Below are 18,180 nucleotides of genomic sequence, written 5' to 3'. Positions count from 1 at the left end.
AGTTTTAAGCTCTAGGTAAGGTTTTTGTTCCACAAAGTGACAAAAAAGCAGGCACCAAAGCAGAATTAAAACAAACCCCAGGGCGTTACTACTGTTTTTTTTTTTGGGGGGGGGTTGTTTTTTAAATTGGGGCTCCCTTTCAAGGTATTTCAGGAACAGTCAGCAACATCAAGGTTTAACTCATTTCAGAAAAAAAAAAACCAAGGCAAAATAATAATAATAGTGTTAAAGTCTTCTTACCTTCCTTTCTCTATCCAAGCTATTCCTGGAACTGCTTTAACTAGGACTGGCTGGTAGTGCTTGTATTTTCTGGACAGAAATACTATTATGCATCTGCACAGCCTTTGCAATTTGTTCTATACTGCCAGTTATGAAAACAAGATTCCCTAAAAAGTTTCTAGTCTAAATGATAATTACAGTTGACTTGGTACCATTGTTATCATGTAGAAGATTAAACAGTAATAAGAGTAATAGTAATAATGCTGTAATACTAATACTAGTGTAATACTGCCATAATAGTGTAATGATAATAGAAATAATACGATTCTAAATAATTAGTGTTGTGTTATAATATGACATAACAATAACATAGGCATATTTATCAGGATTACTTAATAAAACATTAATGTGTTGGATGGAAGGTGGCCAGAAGTGAACAGCAAAACAACCTATATTTTAACAGAGAAACAGAGCAAAGCAGAAGAATGGTTTTACTTAATATTTGCTTTAACTAACTTAGTAGGGTCTACCGCTATATATAAAAACCTTAGTTAAAATGATGCAGATTATTACAAAATTATCAAAATAATAAAACTACAGTGTGAAGTTACAGCATCATCATTCACATTGGGGTAAAAGTGAATAAGTCATGTCTAAATTTCCTTGGCATTCAGAGTCCTAGCACAAGGGAGAATAATTTGCCAAAATAAAAAAAATTCAGACCCACAATGCCCCCTCAAAGCAAGACTAGCCCCAGCTAGATCATCCCAGCCAAGGCTTTGTCTAACCAAGTCTTAAAAGCCTCCAAGGATGGAGAGTCCACCACCTCCTTGGGTAACCTGTTCCAGTGTTTTACTACCCTCCTCACAAGAAGGTTCTTCCTAATATTTAACCTAAACCTCCCTTGCTGCAACTTCACCTTATTGCTCCTTGTTCTTTTATCTGTCACTGATACAGCTCCATTCTCTTTGGAACCATCTTTCGTGTAGTTGAATCCTGATATTAAATCCACTCCCCCCCAGCCCCAGTGTTCTTCTCTTCTCTAGACTAAATAAACCCAATTTCCTCAGCCTTTCCTCAGTGCCCCAGGTCCCTCACCATTTCTGTTGCCCCAAAACTGGGCACAGTACTCGATGTGGGCTCACCAGTGCCGGATAGTGGAAGGATCACTTCCCTTGATCTGCTGGCAACGTTTCTACTAATTCTGTCCAGGATGCCATTTGCCTTCTTCACAAGAGCACACTTGGCTCATATTCAGCTCATTGTCCATTGTAACCCCCAGGTCCTTTTCTGCAGAGCTGCTGCTTAGCCAATCGGTGCCCAGCCTGTACTGGTGCATGGGATTGTTCCATCCTAAATACAGGACTGTCCACTTGTCCTTGTTGAACCTCATGAGATTTCTTTTAGTCCAGTCCTCTAATTTGTTGAGGTTTCTCTGAATCTTAGCCCTACCTTCCAGCGTATCCTCCGCTCCCCACAGCTTGGTGTCATCTACAAAATTGCTGAGGATGCGCTCCATCCCATCTTCCAGATCAGTGAAGATACTGAATAAAACCAGCCCCAGACTGACCCCTGGGGCACTCACTCCACTTGATCCTGGCTGCCAACTAGACACTGAGCCAGATGAGATATTGAGCCAGCTTTCTATCCACCTTACAGACCATTCAACCAACCCCGTACTTCCTTAATTCCATTAATCTGTTCTAGGAATACTATACAAATACCATCATCTTACTGTCCCTGTCCAAGATGCAGGAAAATGTACTAAGCCAGCAGATTTCCAGAATTATTATACTGTACTGCAGAGGGAAACCTCTCCACTTATTTTCTGATGGGGAGGAGGGGGGAGGGAATAAAAAATGTGAATGCAAGGGGGAGACAGAAATGGTTTAAAAATAACTAGAACTTCATTAAATGAACAGTTTATATCCAAGACTACTCTTTCAAAACTAACGACTACAAACTGAAAGACTGGACCACAAATTATTATACAAAAAATATTTCAATCGATTCTGCACACAATAATTTGACGCTAAAGTGAATAAGTATACAAAGCAATGGAAACTCCAAAGATAGAAATCATTTGCAAATATACAGAGTTAGAGACTAAATTCTAAAAATGAGGCGGTTCAGTGGCTATATATACACACCACAGAATCTACTGATTTACTGGCCTTCTCTGTGTAAAAGATTATTAGGTGTCTCTTTCTCTTATGGGTCTCATCTTTCCCTACCAGACAACCTTACCACCCATATTTCTTTATCCCATATTTCATTCCGTCCCTTATCTGTCTTATGTCCCTTGCCTAGCACAGTAGCAGTGCACGCACGTAAAGGAAGCCTAAGACTCAGGCCAGGCTAAACAAAGAAGGAAGTAAACAGACATCAAGCTTTTCCGGTCCCATTTCCTCAGCTTGGGTCAACCACCCTCCCTATATTTCACATTCTTAATATCCAGAATTATAAACATGAGAGTGAACATGCACCTATATCTGCTGGAAAAAGGAAAAGGCAAGAGGGACCAGAAACAAGACAGTAATTGGGTAGGACAACAGCATGCCACCTCCCAAGCCATTTTAAGGATACATATTTTATTCTCACAGACTAGACCCAGAAATCCATTTTTCCGAAGAGTTTGTGAACCACAGTGAAAGATGGCATCACTCAGAACAGTAGAAATGGGGCTTGGCAGTTTTGCTTTTCTTTTAAATTGTCACATGGATGTGTGTGTAGTGCACAGATACAAAGTTTAAAATGCTCACAATATTTTCCTATCTCCAGTGTCTTCAGTAACAAGTATTTTCAGTCCATTTTCAGTGATCATGACTCGCTTAAAAAAAAACCTTTATTTTTCTAGTGAGAATGGGTGCAGGTAGAAAAGAATACACAAAACTGATCCATTAATTATAAGAAAAAAAGTAACAAAATATTTTTGCCCATTATTTAGAAAACAGGTGTATAAAATCTGAGGGTGGCAGTGTGTCCTGGTTCACTGCTTCGAGAGGCAGGCAACATGAACAAGTCTGTCAGGTCCTTGATATCCTTAGTAGACCACGGATACGTCTAACAAGTGCTTGAATAAAGGTGTAGCGTGATCGGACTTTAGAGTACAATCCTTCTATGTCAAGGAGCTTTTTCTGGAGAGATTCACCAAAGCTGTTGGTGGCTTCAAGCTGAAGCTGAGAAACAGAAAAGATTTGTTGAAATTGACAATGTCGAGTCCTCTTTTTTCTAAGGAGTCTTGCCATCCTCAGCTACCAATTGCCCCAATCCCAAGCTCCTGCACATCTGCTTCAAGCACTCTCCAAGGAGGCATGCATTCTTTTTGTCTCCTTTAGTAAATGCTAATCACATCTTTCTCTGCTGTATTTCAATCTAATGTAGGGCTGTGCAACTGGCGGCCTGTAGTCTATGTGCAGACACCTAAGGGTTAACTTGTGTGCCCAAGGCTCCTACCCAGCCTCCACTCTACTTCCCAACATTGCACACTAGCAGCTGGGTTCTTTAGGCTCCCCTCCTTCCTCTGGCTTCAATTTCCTGTTCCTGCTCTGGGGGGTTTGGGCAGCACAGCAAGAAGGGGCCAGGGTGCCCAGCCTGCCTGCACAGTGGGGGACCAGGAGGCCTTGGCTGAATGTACATTAGGGGACAGGGTTGGGCTGCTCATGCCAAATGTGAAAGGAAGGCGCCCGGCTGTCCACGCTGCAGGTAGGTGAAAGGAGCAGGGATGGGAAAGGAGCGGCGTGCTGTATGTACAGCAGGGAGGAGCCAGGCTGCCTATGCTGTAGGAGACATGGGCTGCCTGGGTGGATGGGAGGGAAGAAGAGCCCGCCTGTCCACAAGGGGTATAAATGGAGTGCAGCACTGGGCTGCACACAGTGGGAAAGAGCTGGGGTGGGCATGCTGTCTGTACAGCAAGCAGCTTTGGTCTGCAGCCCATGTAGTGTGTGGCCCCCAACTGCCTGAAAGTTGAACAGCCCTGGCTTACTTTATATACAAAAAGGTATCTATGGAAAGTGTTTTTTTCTTGGGTGAAGCAAAATATTACCATTTTAGGCTCCAAATATGCATATCCGTCCTTCTAATTTAATAATGCAGCACATCCTGCTATATACATACCTACATGTGTTTGGAGAATAAGAACAATAGTATTCTATATCTTAACCTATTAAACTGAAGCCAATAATTTAATAGTTGCAACTTATCTGCCAAATTTATGAGAAAATAAGGTCATGGCCAATAAATACTGTTTGCCAATTATTTAGCTCTCTGTATTTTGTTTGGTATGTTATAGTTTTGGGACATTAATATGGTTACATGTGCAAACTTAAAATGCTCTATCAATAACTTTTGAAGGATGTGTGATGCCTTACTTGTCCTGAGATAATAAGGTATTTAACAGCAGGAGACCACAGATCATTCCTAAACTACAGACAGACTGCTGTCCATAATGGCATGACAACTGCATACCTGATGGCTGCTATTTTAAGAAGATTTTATCTGCTTCATCTTACCTGATCTATATCATGCTGGCTCACTCGATTCAAACCACTTCTGAAATCCAAATTAGGTTCTGAACTAAAGGAATCTTGAAATGGAAAATAAATTAAAATTCAACATCCTGCACTGCTGAGCATCAAACTCCCCAACATGTAGGTGTGAAAGAAGCTTAACATCAAATATCAACTCATGGGTGCATCTACATAGGCAACTATGCATTAAAGTGACCATTTTACTGCGCATTAAAGTGTCACATAAAAAAACATGCTATTATGCTAATGCACAGTAAAATAGGCTACTGCGCATTAAGCATCACTTTAAAACTATGCATATTCGTTATTGTGCATTAAGGCAGCCTAATGCGCATTTGTTTAGTACCTGACAGTGGCGGTAATAAATTCAATGTGCATTAGTAAAAGCGTCTTAACGCATACGTAGATGCACCCTGTACATAACAAACCAGAACAGAGAAGCAATCGCAACTGAACTTTCTATCAATTAATTCTTTTTCCAACGTTAAATGTAGTAACTTCAAGTAGCTGATTGCTGTGGCTCAGGGATCAGCAACCCCTGGCACACAAGCCAGAGCATAGCATGTGAGGTCATTTTCCTTGGCATGCCACAGCCAGCCTGGACTCTGAGCAGCTGCCACTAGCCAGAGCCCAGACTGCAGCAGGTGGCTGGAAACATCTTGAACCCTGCTGCAAACATCCTGACCTCTGTGGGAGACAGCAGCTGCCCAGAGCCCAGGCTGGTTGTGACAAGCATCTGTACCAGTGTCCAAAGCCCTGGCTCCATGATGGCGGCAGCTGCACACACACCTTGGGGAGAACAGCCAGGAAGGGGCCTGGGCCTGCACAACCCCAGCCCCTTCCCCACCATGCACCTGATGGTACGTGTGCAGCCACCACTGCCACAGAGCCAGTGCCAGGGGTCCAGACACCAGTGCAGCTGTGGCAAGCAGCCAGGAGGCCTTGATTGGGTGGGTGGTAGCAGCTGCACATGTGCCTCAGGATGGGAAAGGCCAGCACTGCACTGCCCCATACCCCTTCCCAGCTGCAAGCCTAGATGTGTGCACAAAGCCACCACAGCCACAGAGGTGTGGGCAGCTGCAGCAGGTGGTGGGCAGACTGCAAAATGCTTTGCTGGGCTCTGGCCATGGTGGCTGCACATGTGCTTTACAGCACATGGCAGGAAGTAGCCAGAGCAGCGCAACCCCAGCCCCTTTCTGCCATCTGCCTGGAGGCACACACACAGCTGCCACCAGCAATAAGTATTGGCCCCTCATGGCTCCTCCACCTCTGACATGCCAAGTCGAGATGTGGGTAAAGATTGGGGTGTTTCTGGCACTTTGGCCAAACACTCTTCAAACCACTGCTGTGGCTTTTATTCCAAAAGGGGTGCTTCTCCACTCAGTTGCAGCTCGTTAATCATCTCCACATAGCTGATGACTTCTGACAAAGGACAGGGCAAACTGCCTTAGTTCTTCAGCAGTCCTGACCAACTAGTTCCTTGCTACTTCATAAAGCCTCATTTCGCAGGAAAGTAAAGGAACATCATTTACTTTTCGCTATATACACTAGGCCTGTGCAAATAGGGAAGTATTCGATTCAGATTCAGCCAGTTTAGAGGACAGTGATTCAATTCACTGTCCCCATTCGATTCAGTTGAATCAGAATAGGAGATTCGGTACTGGTTCAGATCAGCCGGGGAAAGGCAGGAACAGCTGGGCAGCTGCAGGTTCTCCCATGGCTCCTCTGGCTGTGCCTGCCTCTCCTGGGGCAGGGAGAAGCCCCCATGGCTGCCCTGTCCAGTCCCAGCCTCCTGGCACTTTTTTGTATAAAGCCCCGCACTCACCAGCTCTGGCAGTGGGGATTCCTCACCCCCGCCTGGCACCCACGCAGCCACTGTCCCATGGCCTGGCTGCAGCATGGCCTGGCAGGGCACTGCATGCTGTCTGGGAGCTGGGGCCACTGAGGCTGAGCAGTGCCAGGCTCCAGCTGACAGGTGAAGCCACCCCAGCTCCTAGACAGCGCGTGATGCCCTGCCATGCTGCACCCACATGATGTGACAGCTGCTGTGCAGGTGCCAGGCAATGGGTGGGGGCGAACCCCACTGCGCAGGGGGCGCTCTGCCATGCATCCCAGTAGCCCTAATCACCGCTGCTACAGTCGGTGAGTGCAGGGCTTTTTTTCTTTTCTTTTCTTTTTTTTTTAAGTGCTAGGAGGCTGGGGCCAAGTGTGGGATGGGGCCAGGCAGGGCAGCCATGGGGGCTTCTCCCATGGCTCCCCCTGCCCGGGGAGAGGCAGGCACAGCCAAAGAAGCCATGGGAGAACTTGCATGCACTCAGCTATGCCTGCCTCTCCCCAGCCAATCTGAATCTCCAGATCTCTCCAAATCAGTTTGGAGGCTTCAAATCCAAGTTAGATCTTTAAACAGGTCTCCCGATTCTACTCAGTTTTGGAGATTCAGCTGCCAAACCTCCTCCAAATCGAATCAGTGACAAAGCTTCGCACAGCCCCAATGTACACCTGAATTCCTTGAGTTTGATTTAAGCAATAGAAGCAAGACTAGTTTCAACTGTTCTCTTTCAACGAGCTCACTTTTACTTCTGAGGCACAATCCCAATGCTGAAATATTTAGGTTCCAATTACTGCAGAGAGATGTTTCAGTAAATCCAAATACAAAATCTAAAGTATCACTATTTAGCATAACACAACTGTTTTAGAATGTTAGTATTAAGACTCAGTGTTACCAGGACGTTTTAGAATCTGACTTACAACCTAATACAAAGGCATCTTGAAATTTCAGAAATATTACCTTGTAGTCTTCTGCTCTTAAAAGAAGACCTGGAGGATAGCAGCGAATCTTGGGAATCAGCAGGTGTGCAGTGCAACAGATAGTATTCCAGATGTCGCCAAAGAATAAAGAGACACGTTTCTATTATATCTGTTAGAGATGTTTTGTGAAGGAGACTACAGTTCATTCATGCTACTTTTAGGCTGCAGACCAAATACTAGAAGTTTCAAAGGAAAGCCCTAAGCTGCAGTTAAGAGGCTGCTTAACTTTTTTTGTGGGAGCAGTGATTTCAAATGAAAGTACGATGTGGAAAGTGTTTTCAAACTGTTTACAACCCTAGGGACTAGAATGATTCCAGCAGGTAGTCCACATCATCACTGTCCTCCACTTTTTTCCACACCAGTAGTTATTGTTACTGCATAGACTGTTTATGCTCAGTGGACTCATACTCTAGATTCCAAGTTTTTTATTGTTGGAATTGTAAATGTGTACACAATATCAAAATGGAGGAGAAACCATTTGTTGTTGACTTTTATGGAGGAAAGGGCGTATTACCACTGACCTTATTTTAGAATTTTTCCATAAATAGAAAACAAATGTATAAAACATGAAATTAGAGACAGAAGTCCCTTTTATAAGCTGATCTGATTAGAAGCATCTCAAACTTTCTTTTCTAGGATAGATATTATTTAAACTTAAGGAATGCCTGGGAGAAGAAACACGTTACTACCACTTCCCATCAAACGTGTTCTGCTTTACTCAAGTGTCACCCTTTAAAGTTGTCCAAATTCCAAAAGGATACAGGAGCAGAGAGAAAGCAACTTAGCCCGGTTGTTTATCAACTTCACTAAGCGCCGTCTTGCCAAAACATATTTTTGAGCAGTAGAGATTTTGTCCACCCCAGCTGGCATCACTGACTGACACAACTATGGCGAGAGAGAGAGAGAGATAAATAGACACAAAGGATTCAACACTGAGTAGCAAACCAGCAACAGATGAAAGTCAAGAAGACACTTGTAACATCCTTGTAATCCTTTATTTCTTAAGGAAGAAGCTTTTTTCCTTCATTCCCCCAAAACCCTGCTTCAGTCACTGGAAACCACGGGCCATCCCAATCTACACTCTGGGCAAATGCAAAAAAGTTCCTTTAGGACCACATTCGATTTCTTAGTCCATCTCATCAGCATAAATCATTCTTCTGCATAGGTATCCCTCCCCATCCCGTAATCTGCTCATCTGTGCACAGACTGATGGGAAAGTTGTACCCATTTAACCTTTAGAAATCATTTCTGCTGGCCAGTCAAGAGATGCAAATGAGGACCAGTCTCCGGGGGGGGTGTCAAACTAGCTTTTGAAGATGCCAATGAATTACATTTCCAATACAACTCACAGTACATCTCCATTCAGTACCTCCACAAAATTGAATCCAGTATTTTTTGGATCTCAAATTAATTACTATCTTTGAGGATATTTAGTTCACCCTTCATCTGTGGTTGTATCCTCTACAACCTCCATTTGAATATAAAAGAGAAATAAGGATACAGATGTCAGTTCAATACTTATCTAAGTTATTTTCAGACTTAACCAGCAAACCTGTTACCTCTTTTATTTCATCAGGTGGGAGCTGTTCCACGTTCTGTAGTTTGTTAACACTCTGACGATGGCTGTCATAATAACTGAAGAAATCATTAGCACTCTGTTTCAGCAGGAAGACAATAATGCCCAACCCCGGCAGGCGCCAATATGGGACCACTGGTGTTTGCGTATCTAGAAGAAATAACCAAATTAGAAACAACTTCTCAAAAGCCACCCAGAAATACACTTATCTTATTTGTCAGCAGCTTTGTCAAAGGTATGTATGCATCAGTAAATGCATCTTGGATTTGTTGCTTATGGTTCTTCCAGCTGAGATTCCTATGACTGCAACTCTTACTGGCATACAGAAAGCCAACAATTAGTTATCAGTGTTCAATTCTACGTTATTTCCTTTTGTGATGAAACATTTTTATTTCTGCTGTTGTGCAGGGATCACACCCATTCTCTCTCCCTGCTAACTGGTGGCATGAAAAAAAACCAAACACTTTACATTTTACTGCTATACATAAGGAAATTAGAACAGTAAGGCACAACATTATTTCAAACCACAACAGGAGCCCTATAGCTATGGTTTAATCACACACAATGCTTTCCTTGCTTTGAGCAGCAGCTGAGGGTTATTAAAAACTAAAATGCATGAGGTTATGTCTACACTGCAATCCAAAGGTGCAATTGCAGCTTCTATAGACATATTTAAGCTAGCTATACATTAGCTACCTCCAATCCTGACAGCAGTGTAGCTATAGCAACACAGCATTCAGTGTGGGCTGAGACCTACCTAGGAACCTGGTAAATATGTGGTCAGCTAGCCTGCACTGATCTGTGCGGAGTCTGCCAGTCCTGGACCCTCAAGCTTTCCAGCACAGGTTCTCTCTCTCAACAAGCATTTTTTTGATCGTGCCAATTCAGGCATCAAAAGGTCACAAAAGCGACACCTGTATACTAGCAGTAAATTCAACATCTTTCAAAAGTGACGCTCCAAAGGGGAAAGGAGATTTCTTAAAAACCTTGCTCTAACTCCAAGCATAGACTACACCAAAGAAAATAAGAGCAGCTGCTTACGATGACAATTAAGAGTAAATCTATACTTTAGTACAATGCAGAGATCCCCAAGCTAGGTCTGAATAAGGGAACTTGGGTACCAAAAGCAATAAAGCTACATTAGCGCAGTGCTAAGCCCAGGATAATTAACCGTGCTGAGAACCAAGATATATTAAGCCTAGGCAGAGTGCAGTGCTAACACAGTTATACAGCATCCAGTATTGAACAAGCTAGCCAAGAGCTACCTTGGAGATCTATATGCAGTACTATATTATGCTGGATAGATATCCCCTTAAAGAAAATAAAATATTTTTTCCTCCTAACAGTTGCAAACTATTTATTACCAGAATAAAATGAATTCATGCGCCTGGGGTTGGAGGTGCAACCTTCAACAAAACTAGGCGCCAGCTGTTTTGAAAACCTATTATCTGACTTCACTGAGAAAATGAACTGGATTTGAGAGACAAGGTTCTTTGGGTAAATCTGGTATCTTCTATTAGACCAACTCAAATAGCTGGAAAAATTCTTCTTAGCAAGCTTTTGGGTAGCAACCCTTCATCAGGTTGAGGAAGCATCTGCAGTTGGTGTGTGCTCTTCCAGGAACCTTGTCTGCCTATTTCCTTAGACTAACACAGCTACAACCCTGAAACACAAACTGATTTGAGATGCTTTCTCCAACAACATTAATCTCCTGTACCTGTACAGGGTAACCAACAGCTCACCTGCATCCCCAGAATTCAGTACACCCACTCATCAGCAACTACTAAACACCCTGAAAGAATTGTGATCCAAAGACTTATGTATCTACCTCTACCCTTCGTGGTTTAGGAGAGAATCATGGGCAACTAGTACCATTCTTAACTGAGATAGCAAACACCTTTCAGTGAAGACATCTTCTCCTCCTTTTGAAGTGTACAGCTGCCCAGTGATCACTGAAGCAACTCCCTCTGAATACATCTGTTGTTAGCTATTGCCCTGTGTCACACCTTCCACTTCTGAGCACACTTGTAAAGAAACGAGTGAAAGACCAGCTAACTATATGCTCATATAATCCAAGCTAATAGTCTAAACCCATCAGAAGCTCCATAGTGACACTGGCAGATAATTTTCTGTTACTAGGCAGAAGACAGATACCCATCCCTCACCCTTTTACAGCCCCCTGATGCATCTGGTACCGTGACCATGAAATATTGTTTTCTTGCTGGGAGAAATGCCAGGGATCCATGGCAACACTCTACAACGATCAGAGTCCTTCCTGATGGACAACACGCTCTATATAGTATGATGAGAAACTACACCTCCAGCGCTAGACTCCTAATTTGCAGTCCTACAAGGACTGATTCTTACAAGTCCTTTTCAACATCCACATGCAGCCACAAAATAAACCATCCAGACAAGGACTCAAATACTAGCCATATGGAAACAACTCAAAGCCCCTATCTCCCCCTTTCACACGTATAAGAAAACAACTGTCACCAGTATGGCCCAATTTTCACATTAGAAGCTGAAGCTACCCAGAGAAGACGCACATGATACTCGTGAGAAGGGAGCACTTTGAATTCTCACCCATAGCACAGTCTCTTTGGTGGAAGCTGTACACTCATTGCATCCTCAGTCCATAGCTTAGAAATATTCCTGGACTCCTTGTTGAGGCTAAGCTGTCATGCAGCAGTGTCACCAAGTAACACTTTCATCTGGTTGGCTAAAGGACTCTGCTACATCCTGGTAAATGATAATCTGGCCTTGCTTATTCATACTTTCTTCACATATAGCTGGACTAGAGCACCGGACATCACGCATGGGCGTGATGGTTTCAAAAAGTCCAACTAGGACAGAACTCAGAAATTATCCTCAGCAACACAGGCTATTACAACAGTATCAAACCTGTCCTTTGCTGTCTGTCCTGGCTTTTCATAGAATGGTAAATCAAGTTCAATATCTCAGTTCTTATTTTTCAGGCATTGCCTGGCCTTGTTATAGAGCAGGGGTGGACAAAATATGACCCACAGGCCAGATCTGGCCCATGGAGGGATTTTGTCTGTCCCAAGCACAGTCCAGCCCATGGTGCGTCCCGCCTCCCCTGGGCGCACAGTGGGGCTGGGATTGCTGAGCAGCTGGGCTCCATTTCCTAGCAGCCCTAGCCCCATGGACACCAGCCAGGACATGGGCAGGCAGGGCCCAAGTCCCAGGCTGAGCACATGGCCCTGGCCCTGACCCCAGCTCCAGCCCACCCCACACAGGAGGTTGGGGTCCATGCAGTGCCTGCTCTGGACCTGCTTGCCCCAGCCACAATGAACAGTGGTAATGGTGGTGGCCAGGCAGAAGCTGCTGCTGGGTACCAGGCAAAAATGGGACTTGGCAGCAGGCATACCCACCCCCCATCACCGCAGCTGGACCTTTCTCGCTGCAGCTGCCTGGATCCTCTGCTGACAATGCTCTGAGGCTCATCCCTGCTGCCACCAACCTGCTGCCACAGTGGGGACCTGGGGCAGCCCAGAGGCAGTGCTGCTGGCAGCGACAGTGGCAGGGAGGAGCCAAAGGGCAGCCCCAATGAAGATTCCAGACAGCCGCAGCAAGAAGGGCCCCAAGACCAAATAATTGCCCATCCCTGGTCTAAAGATTAGACCAAGATCATCTATCCAAAAGAACACCTTAAGGTCCACGAAAAAAAACTTCTTTTGGAATGACATGAGGAAGTACACCATCACAAGCCTCACCACTTTCCACTCCAAATGAAGATACGGTTCTTTGACACTGCTTCTTGAACATAAATATATTTTACCAATCAGGAGAGTGAGCTGGGGTGGGGGGGTAGGAAAGCGCCACAGTGTGCCTCACGCCCCCCTCTTCCCCCAGGTAAGAGTTGACGGTGGGGGAACATGCCCCGCATGCTCTGTCCCTGCCTGCCCATGTGTACCCCACTAGGACCTTTCCAGTTACCCCTAGGGGTATGTGTACCCCCAATTTAAACCCATGCTATACAGAACAGAGAAATGCACTATTTTAACATTTTTTTAAACTTGTAGGACCACACAGCACTTTGCAGCAATTTGGCACAGAAGGAATCTCCAGTAAAGAAAAGATATGCTGCATGTTTTGTAAATAACATTTAGTATTTGCTATCAACCAACTTTTAACAATTCAGGCCCAGACACACACCAATGACATAAACCACAAACTCACCTTGGCGTGGTCCATCTCGGTTAGTTGACTCTGACAGGCTAGGAGTGAACAGACAAATAGTGTGCTGAAAGGTGGGGGCACAGTGTAACATAAGCGACTGGCAGTATTCCATTACATTAGCACAGATCTACAGGAAAAAGAACAGAACAAGTCAACTACAAGATAACACTGAAGAAGTACATAGTAGATGATAATCCCTATATTCAGGACTCTTCAAATCACATATACTAGCATGATAATCCCAGATGCCTGGAAATCAGCATTCTCAAGTATCTCAATCATGGGCTGAAGACCTCAGCAATGCTAAGAACCTGAAACCTTCACTTTTCCTCACCTGTTGCATGGCCAACTCAATCTCATCCTTCTTGCTCACTCTGTCTCCCTCTGCATTATCATCTTGCAGTTTGAACTGACGTAGTCTGTCTGAACCACCAAACCGACTGAGAAGTCCTAAACACTGGCGCTAATACAGGATGTAAATACTTTGGTTAGTGTCTCATTGAAGGGGTTAAATGGTTCTTTTGATAGCTGAATGTAAGAAAAATGATACATCAACATTTATATTCTAAAGACTGCATTAACTCTTTCCTCATAAATAGCACAAGCAGGACACTTACCTTATTTACTTAAATCTAAAGATGAAGTTTCCCCCCCAAATTAGCATAGAGGAAAAAAGCCCCTCCTCCTAGATTCTCAGCAGGTGGCTGCTGCAACTGACTCTGGCCCTGAGCCTAAATCAGGGCCAGAGTCAGACCCACAGCAGCTGCCTGCCTCCCCCTGTCCTACAAGTTAATTGTCAGGGGCAACTGGGCTCCAGCTTGGGCTGAATTCCCTCCTGAGCAAGGAGTACAGGGAAACTCCATCCCCTCCCCAGCCAATCTGCAGCACTGCCACTGCTGCATGGCCTAGCAAGCGCTGCACTTCCATGTCCTGTGCCCATGACCTAGCAGGGAACAGAGCCCAAGCAGGATCTGCTGGCAAAGAAAGTGGGGGCAGGGAGAGAAGGGACAGACTGTGGGAAGTGGAATGTGGTGAAAGCACAGAGACTGAGGAGCTGGGGGTAGAGGAGATGCAAGGAGCAGGAAGGCTGCAGGGGGAAATAGTTGGGCACTGGGCAAGGGGGTACTTGACCCCCCCCCCCCGCCACTGCTTTCCCTAATGTAGGGCAGGGAGGGGCATATTTAAGACAACCCTCCAAATAGTTAGATTCTATACCTAGAAAATTATAACAAATTTATAAAATTTTCCATATATAGAATCTAATTATTAGAGGCTGTCTTAGATTTCAGTAAATATGGTTGCTCAGTGAAGATGGTGATGCCTCCTGGCATATGCAGTAGCAGAACTTTAGGCATCTATGTAACTTTACAAGCAAAACTGCTTATTAGACAAATAAGCAGTGGGAGGTGGTGGCTGTAGATTGGTCAGCTCAGTTTAGGAGACTACATTCAGCTTAAGTTTCACTTTAGATATCTAGTAGGGGTTTTTTTGTTTTCAATCTAGCCTTTATTTTCATCAATGCTGCAGTAATTGTTTACAGCTTGCAAGCCTCCTTGTAGTTGATTTTGATTTGTGGAGAGGCAATGATCAGGGCTTCCAGAAAGCACATCTTCCTTTTGATGACAAGGCTTCAGAGTAGAACACTGAGCAAGTCAAGCAGAGGGATAAAATGGATTGCTATGGATTCTGATCAGGACCTGCTGTCTGTACTTTAGATCTAGCTTCTTCATCAGGGCTATGCTTTACAGGAAAGAAATAAGCCAATGGTGGGTCAGATACCTTAGCCTGTGGAACTAGGGAAGTCCCTGTGTGCTTTAAGTGATAGCAGAAACATTCTGAATTACTTTATTTTGGTGACAGCATGAAATCCCACTCCATTTTCTAGTAGACAAGTCCTAGACAACTGTGTAGGCTAAGCTGGAAAACAAATGTCTTTAACAGAACTTGTGTTTCGCCAAAGGCTGCAATTCCTTTTTGCTTTTTTAAAGAATCCCATTCCTGATTAGTGTTATACGTGCCTTTTTTATAAGACAGCTCCTACTAATTATGGTACAAAATTAGGATGATACTCTCACTTAAACTTGCAATTCCAAAGAAAAAAGACAGTTGAATATAAAATTCAATTACCTGAAATCGTCCTATATGCCCTTGTAGCTCCATCTGCGTCCCTTCACTAGTATCTATATCCAATTCACCTAGCACACCTAATACAGTAGATACGAGACGATAAAAATAAGTGCTTTTAATCAAAACAAATGCTCCTCGTTTTAAAATATAGTTTTAAATACTAAAGCTCATCAGAAAAAATCCATGAGAATGAAATTGACAAACCTTTGCACATTTCTGTGACGAAAGTATTTTGATCTCTCTGCAACAACTACATGTGTGAATATGTCATTAGATCACTTGCCAAGTGGTACCATGGGCATTTTTGGAATGGATTTTAACACTTAGGAAAACAAGTCTCGTCACAGAACAAGCAGTTGTTGTGAAACTCTTTCCATAGAAGAAAGCTAAATTAATTTGAACTTTAGTCATCACCTACATACAGCTCCTCTTCTTTCCTTCTCTAGTCAGAGGTCTTTCTCGAGTAAACAAAGACTAAACACAATGTGGTGATTTTGTGAGGAGAACAGAAATATCCAGTAGGTTTCTAGATGAGACATCACAGCCAATACAGTATCAAACAGAGTTTATAGAAGGTAGATCCCCAGAAAAGTTAGAGCACCAATCTAACCTACTAACCCACAGAGCTTACCCCAAGGAGGGTTTTTTTTTGTAGTAAGTACAAACGTACAAAATGTTAAATATTACAAAACAGGAAATAGATTCATAGATGCTAGGGTCATAAGGGACTCAACAGATCGAGTCGGACCCCCTGCCTAGGCAAGAAAGAGTGCCGGGGTCAGGTGACCCCAGCTAGATGCCTATCCAGCCTTCTCTTGAAGACCCCCAAGGTAGGGGAGAGCACCACCTCCCTTGGCAGCCCATTCTAAATTTTGGCCACCCTTACCATGAAGAAGTTTTTCCTGACATCTAGCCTAAATCTGCTCTCTCTCAGTTTGTGACCATTGTTCCTTGTTACCCCAAGTTGCGCCCTGATGAACAGAGCATCTCCAATCCCTTGCTATGTCCCCCTAATGGATTTGTAAGCAACCACAATATCACCTCGCAGCCTTCTCTTGCAGAGGCTGAAGAGGTCCAGGTCCCTCAGTCTCTAAATTATATTAAGAAAATGATTTTATCTGTCTCTCTTGTGTCCTGTGGAACAGGCTAAATGAACAGTCACCCTGTACTTATCTCCAAAGTACATTGTGATGATTAAGATATCCAAGACACTGAATATTGAAAGCACTGTAAAAGTATTAGCAGAATAGTCAAGCCAACCTGCTACATATTATACTATACTATACAATTCCACTCCTTCTGCCAAACCTTCCACTTTTGCCTAAAGAACAATTATGAACTATTCCCTATTTCTTTCCAGAGTATTACATTCTAAAAAAATAGATTTTTAAAACGAATTTTCTACTGAATAGCTCCTTCCTTTTACTGGATGTGCAAAATACCATGGTTGTCATATTCATTCAGACAAGTGTGAGAGACTGCCAAAGTACCAATTTTATTATATAGCTTTACCAGGCAAAGCTGCTTTGCTGATTATTCCTGTCAATAAGGCCAGCTCCTGAAGTGATCCAGCACTGACATTCTGACACCGCAGGATAGCCTGGATAGTATCTGAATGGGATATTAGAAACTGCAAAACCTGTATCATAGGGAAAAAGAAAAAGCATCAACTAAGTAAGAATAATTTTGTTCTGATAAAACACTTTACTGCAGTTTTCTATATGGTACAAAGACGTTACAAGGAAAATGTTACTGACAGAAAAAAAAATGTAAGTAACAGCACCAATGCTTTACTTAGTACGAAGGCAGTAACACCCAATGCTGGACATCAAGAAATTGTTTCTGACCTCCTAGCTTACCTGTCCCGCTGCCTGTAAATGTTGTGCCATGCTGGATGTGAGGATCACTTGACACAGCTGAAGAGCTGGGAGAAGAATCTGGCGGTAGCGCTCCACAGGAGCAGGAATGAAGACAGGAGGATCTCTCATCCCAAACATTCTTATGCGATACAAAGAAAAAGTGTTAATAGCTAGAAGGAAACTAGAGACCACTTAGAAACAGTTAACTTACAGCTTCCTTAAAGAGTATGGAAATATCACGAGTCTCAAAAATACCTCCTCAGTTAGACTTGTTAGCTTTACAGTCTTATATATAAAGCCTCTCTATCTTTCTGAATAAGTTGTACATCTAAAATTTCTCCTGCAGTTTCTCTAACAGGAAGAAAATCTTTTTTGGCAAACTTCAAAGTTGATTAGACAGCCTTGGTAGGGAAACACTGGATTTCTACTCCTGAGTTATCCTCAAGGAAAGTAATGTTTTCAGAGTATTTTTACAAAAAAAAAAAAAAAAAAAAAAGAATGCTTAACTTCAGAAGGTACTGCTAGAAATGGATTTCTAAATATTCCAACAAACCTAAAAAGTTCCCATCAAATCTTATAAATGCCACCTGACAATTTTAGATGTTGATACTTATCTCAGCTTGTTATTTTAGGAACAGAGTTAGTTTCTAGCCCTTTTTATTACAAATACTGGGCTGAAAATGTAAAATGAGTATTAAGGTTGAAAATCATGTCATCAACTTGTAAGCTATTTTCTGGTAAAAACAGATCATTTGTGGTTTTCATTCAATCATTTCCTTACAAAAAGCTGCATGCCAAGTCCTCAACTGGCTAAGAATTAAAAGAATTACATCCTTCTTCTGAAGAAAATCAGGCAATA

The 18,180-nt window shown here is 43.2% G+C and overlaps 1 protein-coding gene across 2 annotated transcripts in view; it reads right to left on the bottom strand.

Annotated features, from left to right (window-relative positions):
- Positions 1–599: 599 nt before the first annotated feature.
- The window catches only part of NUP205 (nucleoporin 205), a 98,900-nt gene continuing 81,319 nt past the window's right edge, over positions 600–18,180 (bottom strand). For both annotated transcript variants that reach the window (XM_090042823.1, XM_090042824.1), the window contains exons 34-43: positions 17,322–17,460; positions 16,975–17,101; positions 15,463–15,539; positions 13,670–13,798; positions 13,336–13,462; positions 9,116–9,282; positions 8,318–8,441; positions 7,537–7,665; positions 4,731–4,804; positions 600–3,398 (exon numbers count right to left, since the gene is read on the bottom strand). In XM_090042823.1, the coding sequence (XP_089898949.1) occupies positions 3,246–3,398; positions 4,731–4,804; positions 7,537–7,665; positions 8,318–8,441; positions 9,116–9,282; positions 13,336–13,462; positions 13,670–13,798; positions 15,463–15,539; positions 16,975–17,101; positions 17,322–17,460 (1,246 nt within the window). In that variant the 3' untranslated portion in view covers positions 600–3,245. The remainder of the gene's footprint in view (positions 3,399–4,730; positions 4,805–7,536; positions 7,666–8,317; positions 8,442–9,115; positions 9,283–13,335; positions 13,463–13,669; positions 13,799–15,462; positions 15,540–16,974; positions 17,102–17,321; positions 17,461–18,180) is intronic.

This window comes from Crocodylus siamensis, chromosome 4 (assembly GCF_052110815.1).
Source record: "Crocodylus siamensis isolate JL-2025a chromosome 4, ASM5211081v1, whole genome shotgun sequence".
Lineage (NCBI taxonomy): Eukaryota > Metazoa > Chordata > Crocodylia > Crocodylidae > Crocodylus > Crocodylus siamensis.
This window is presented reverse-complemented; position numbering and strand designations above follow the sequence as displayed.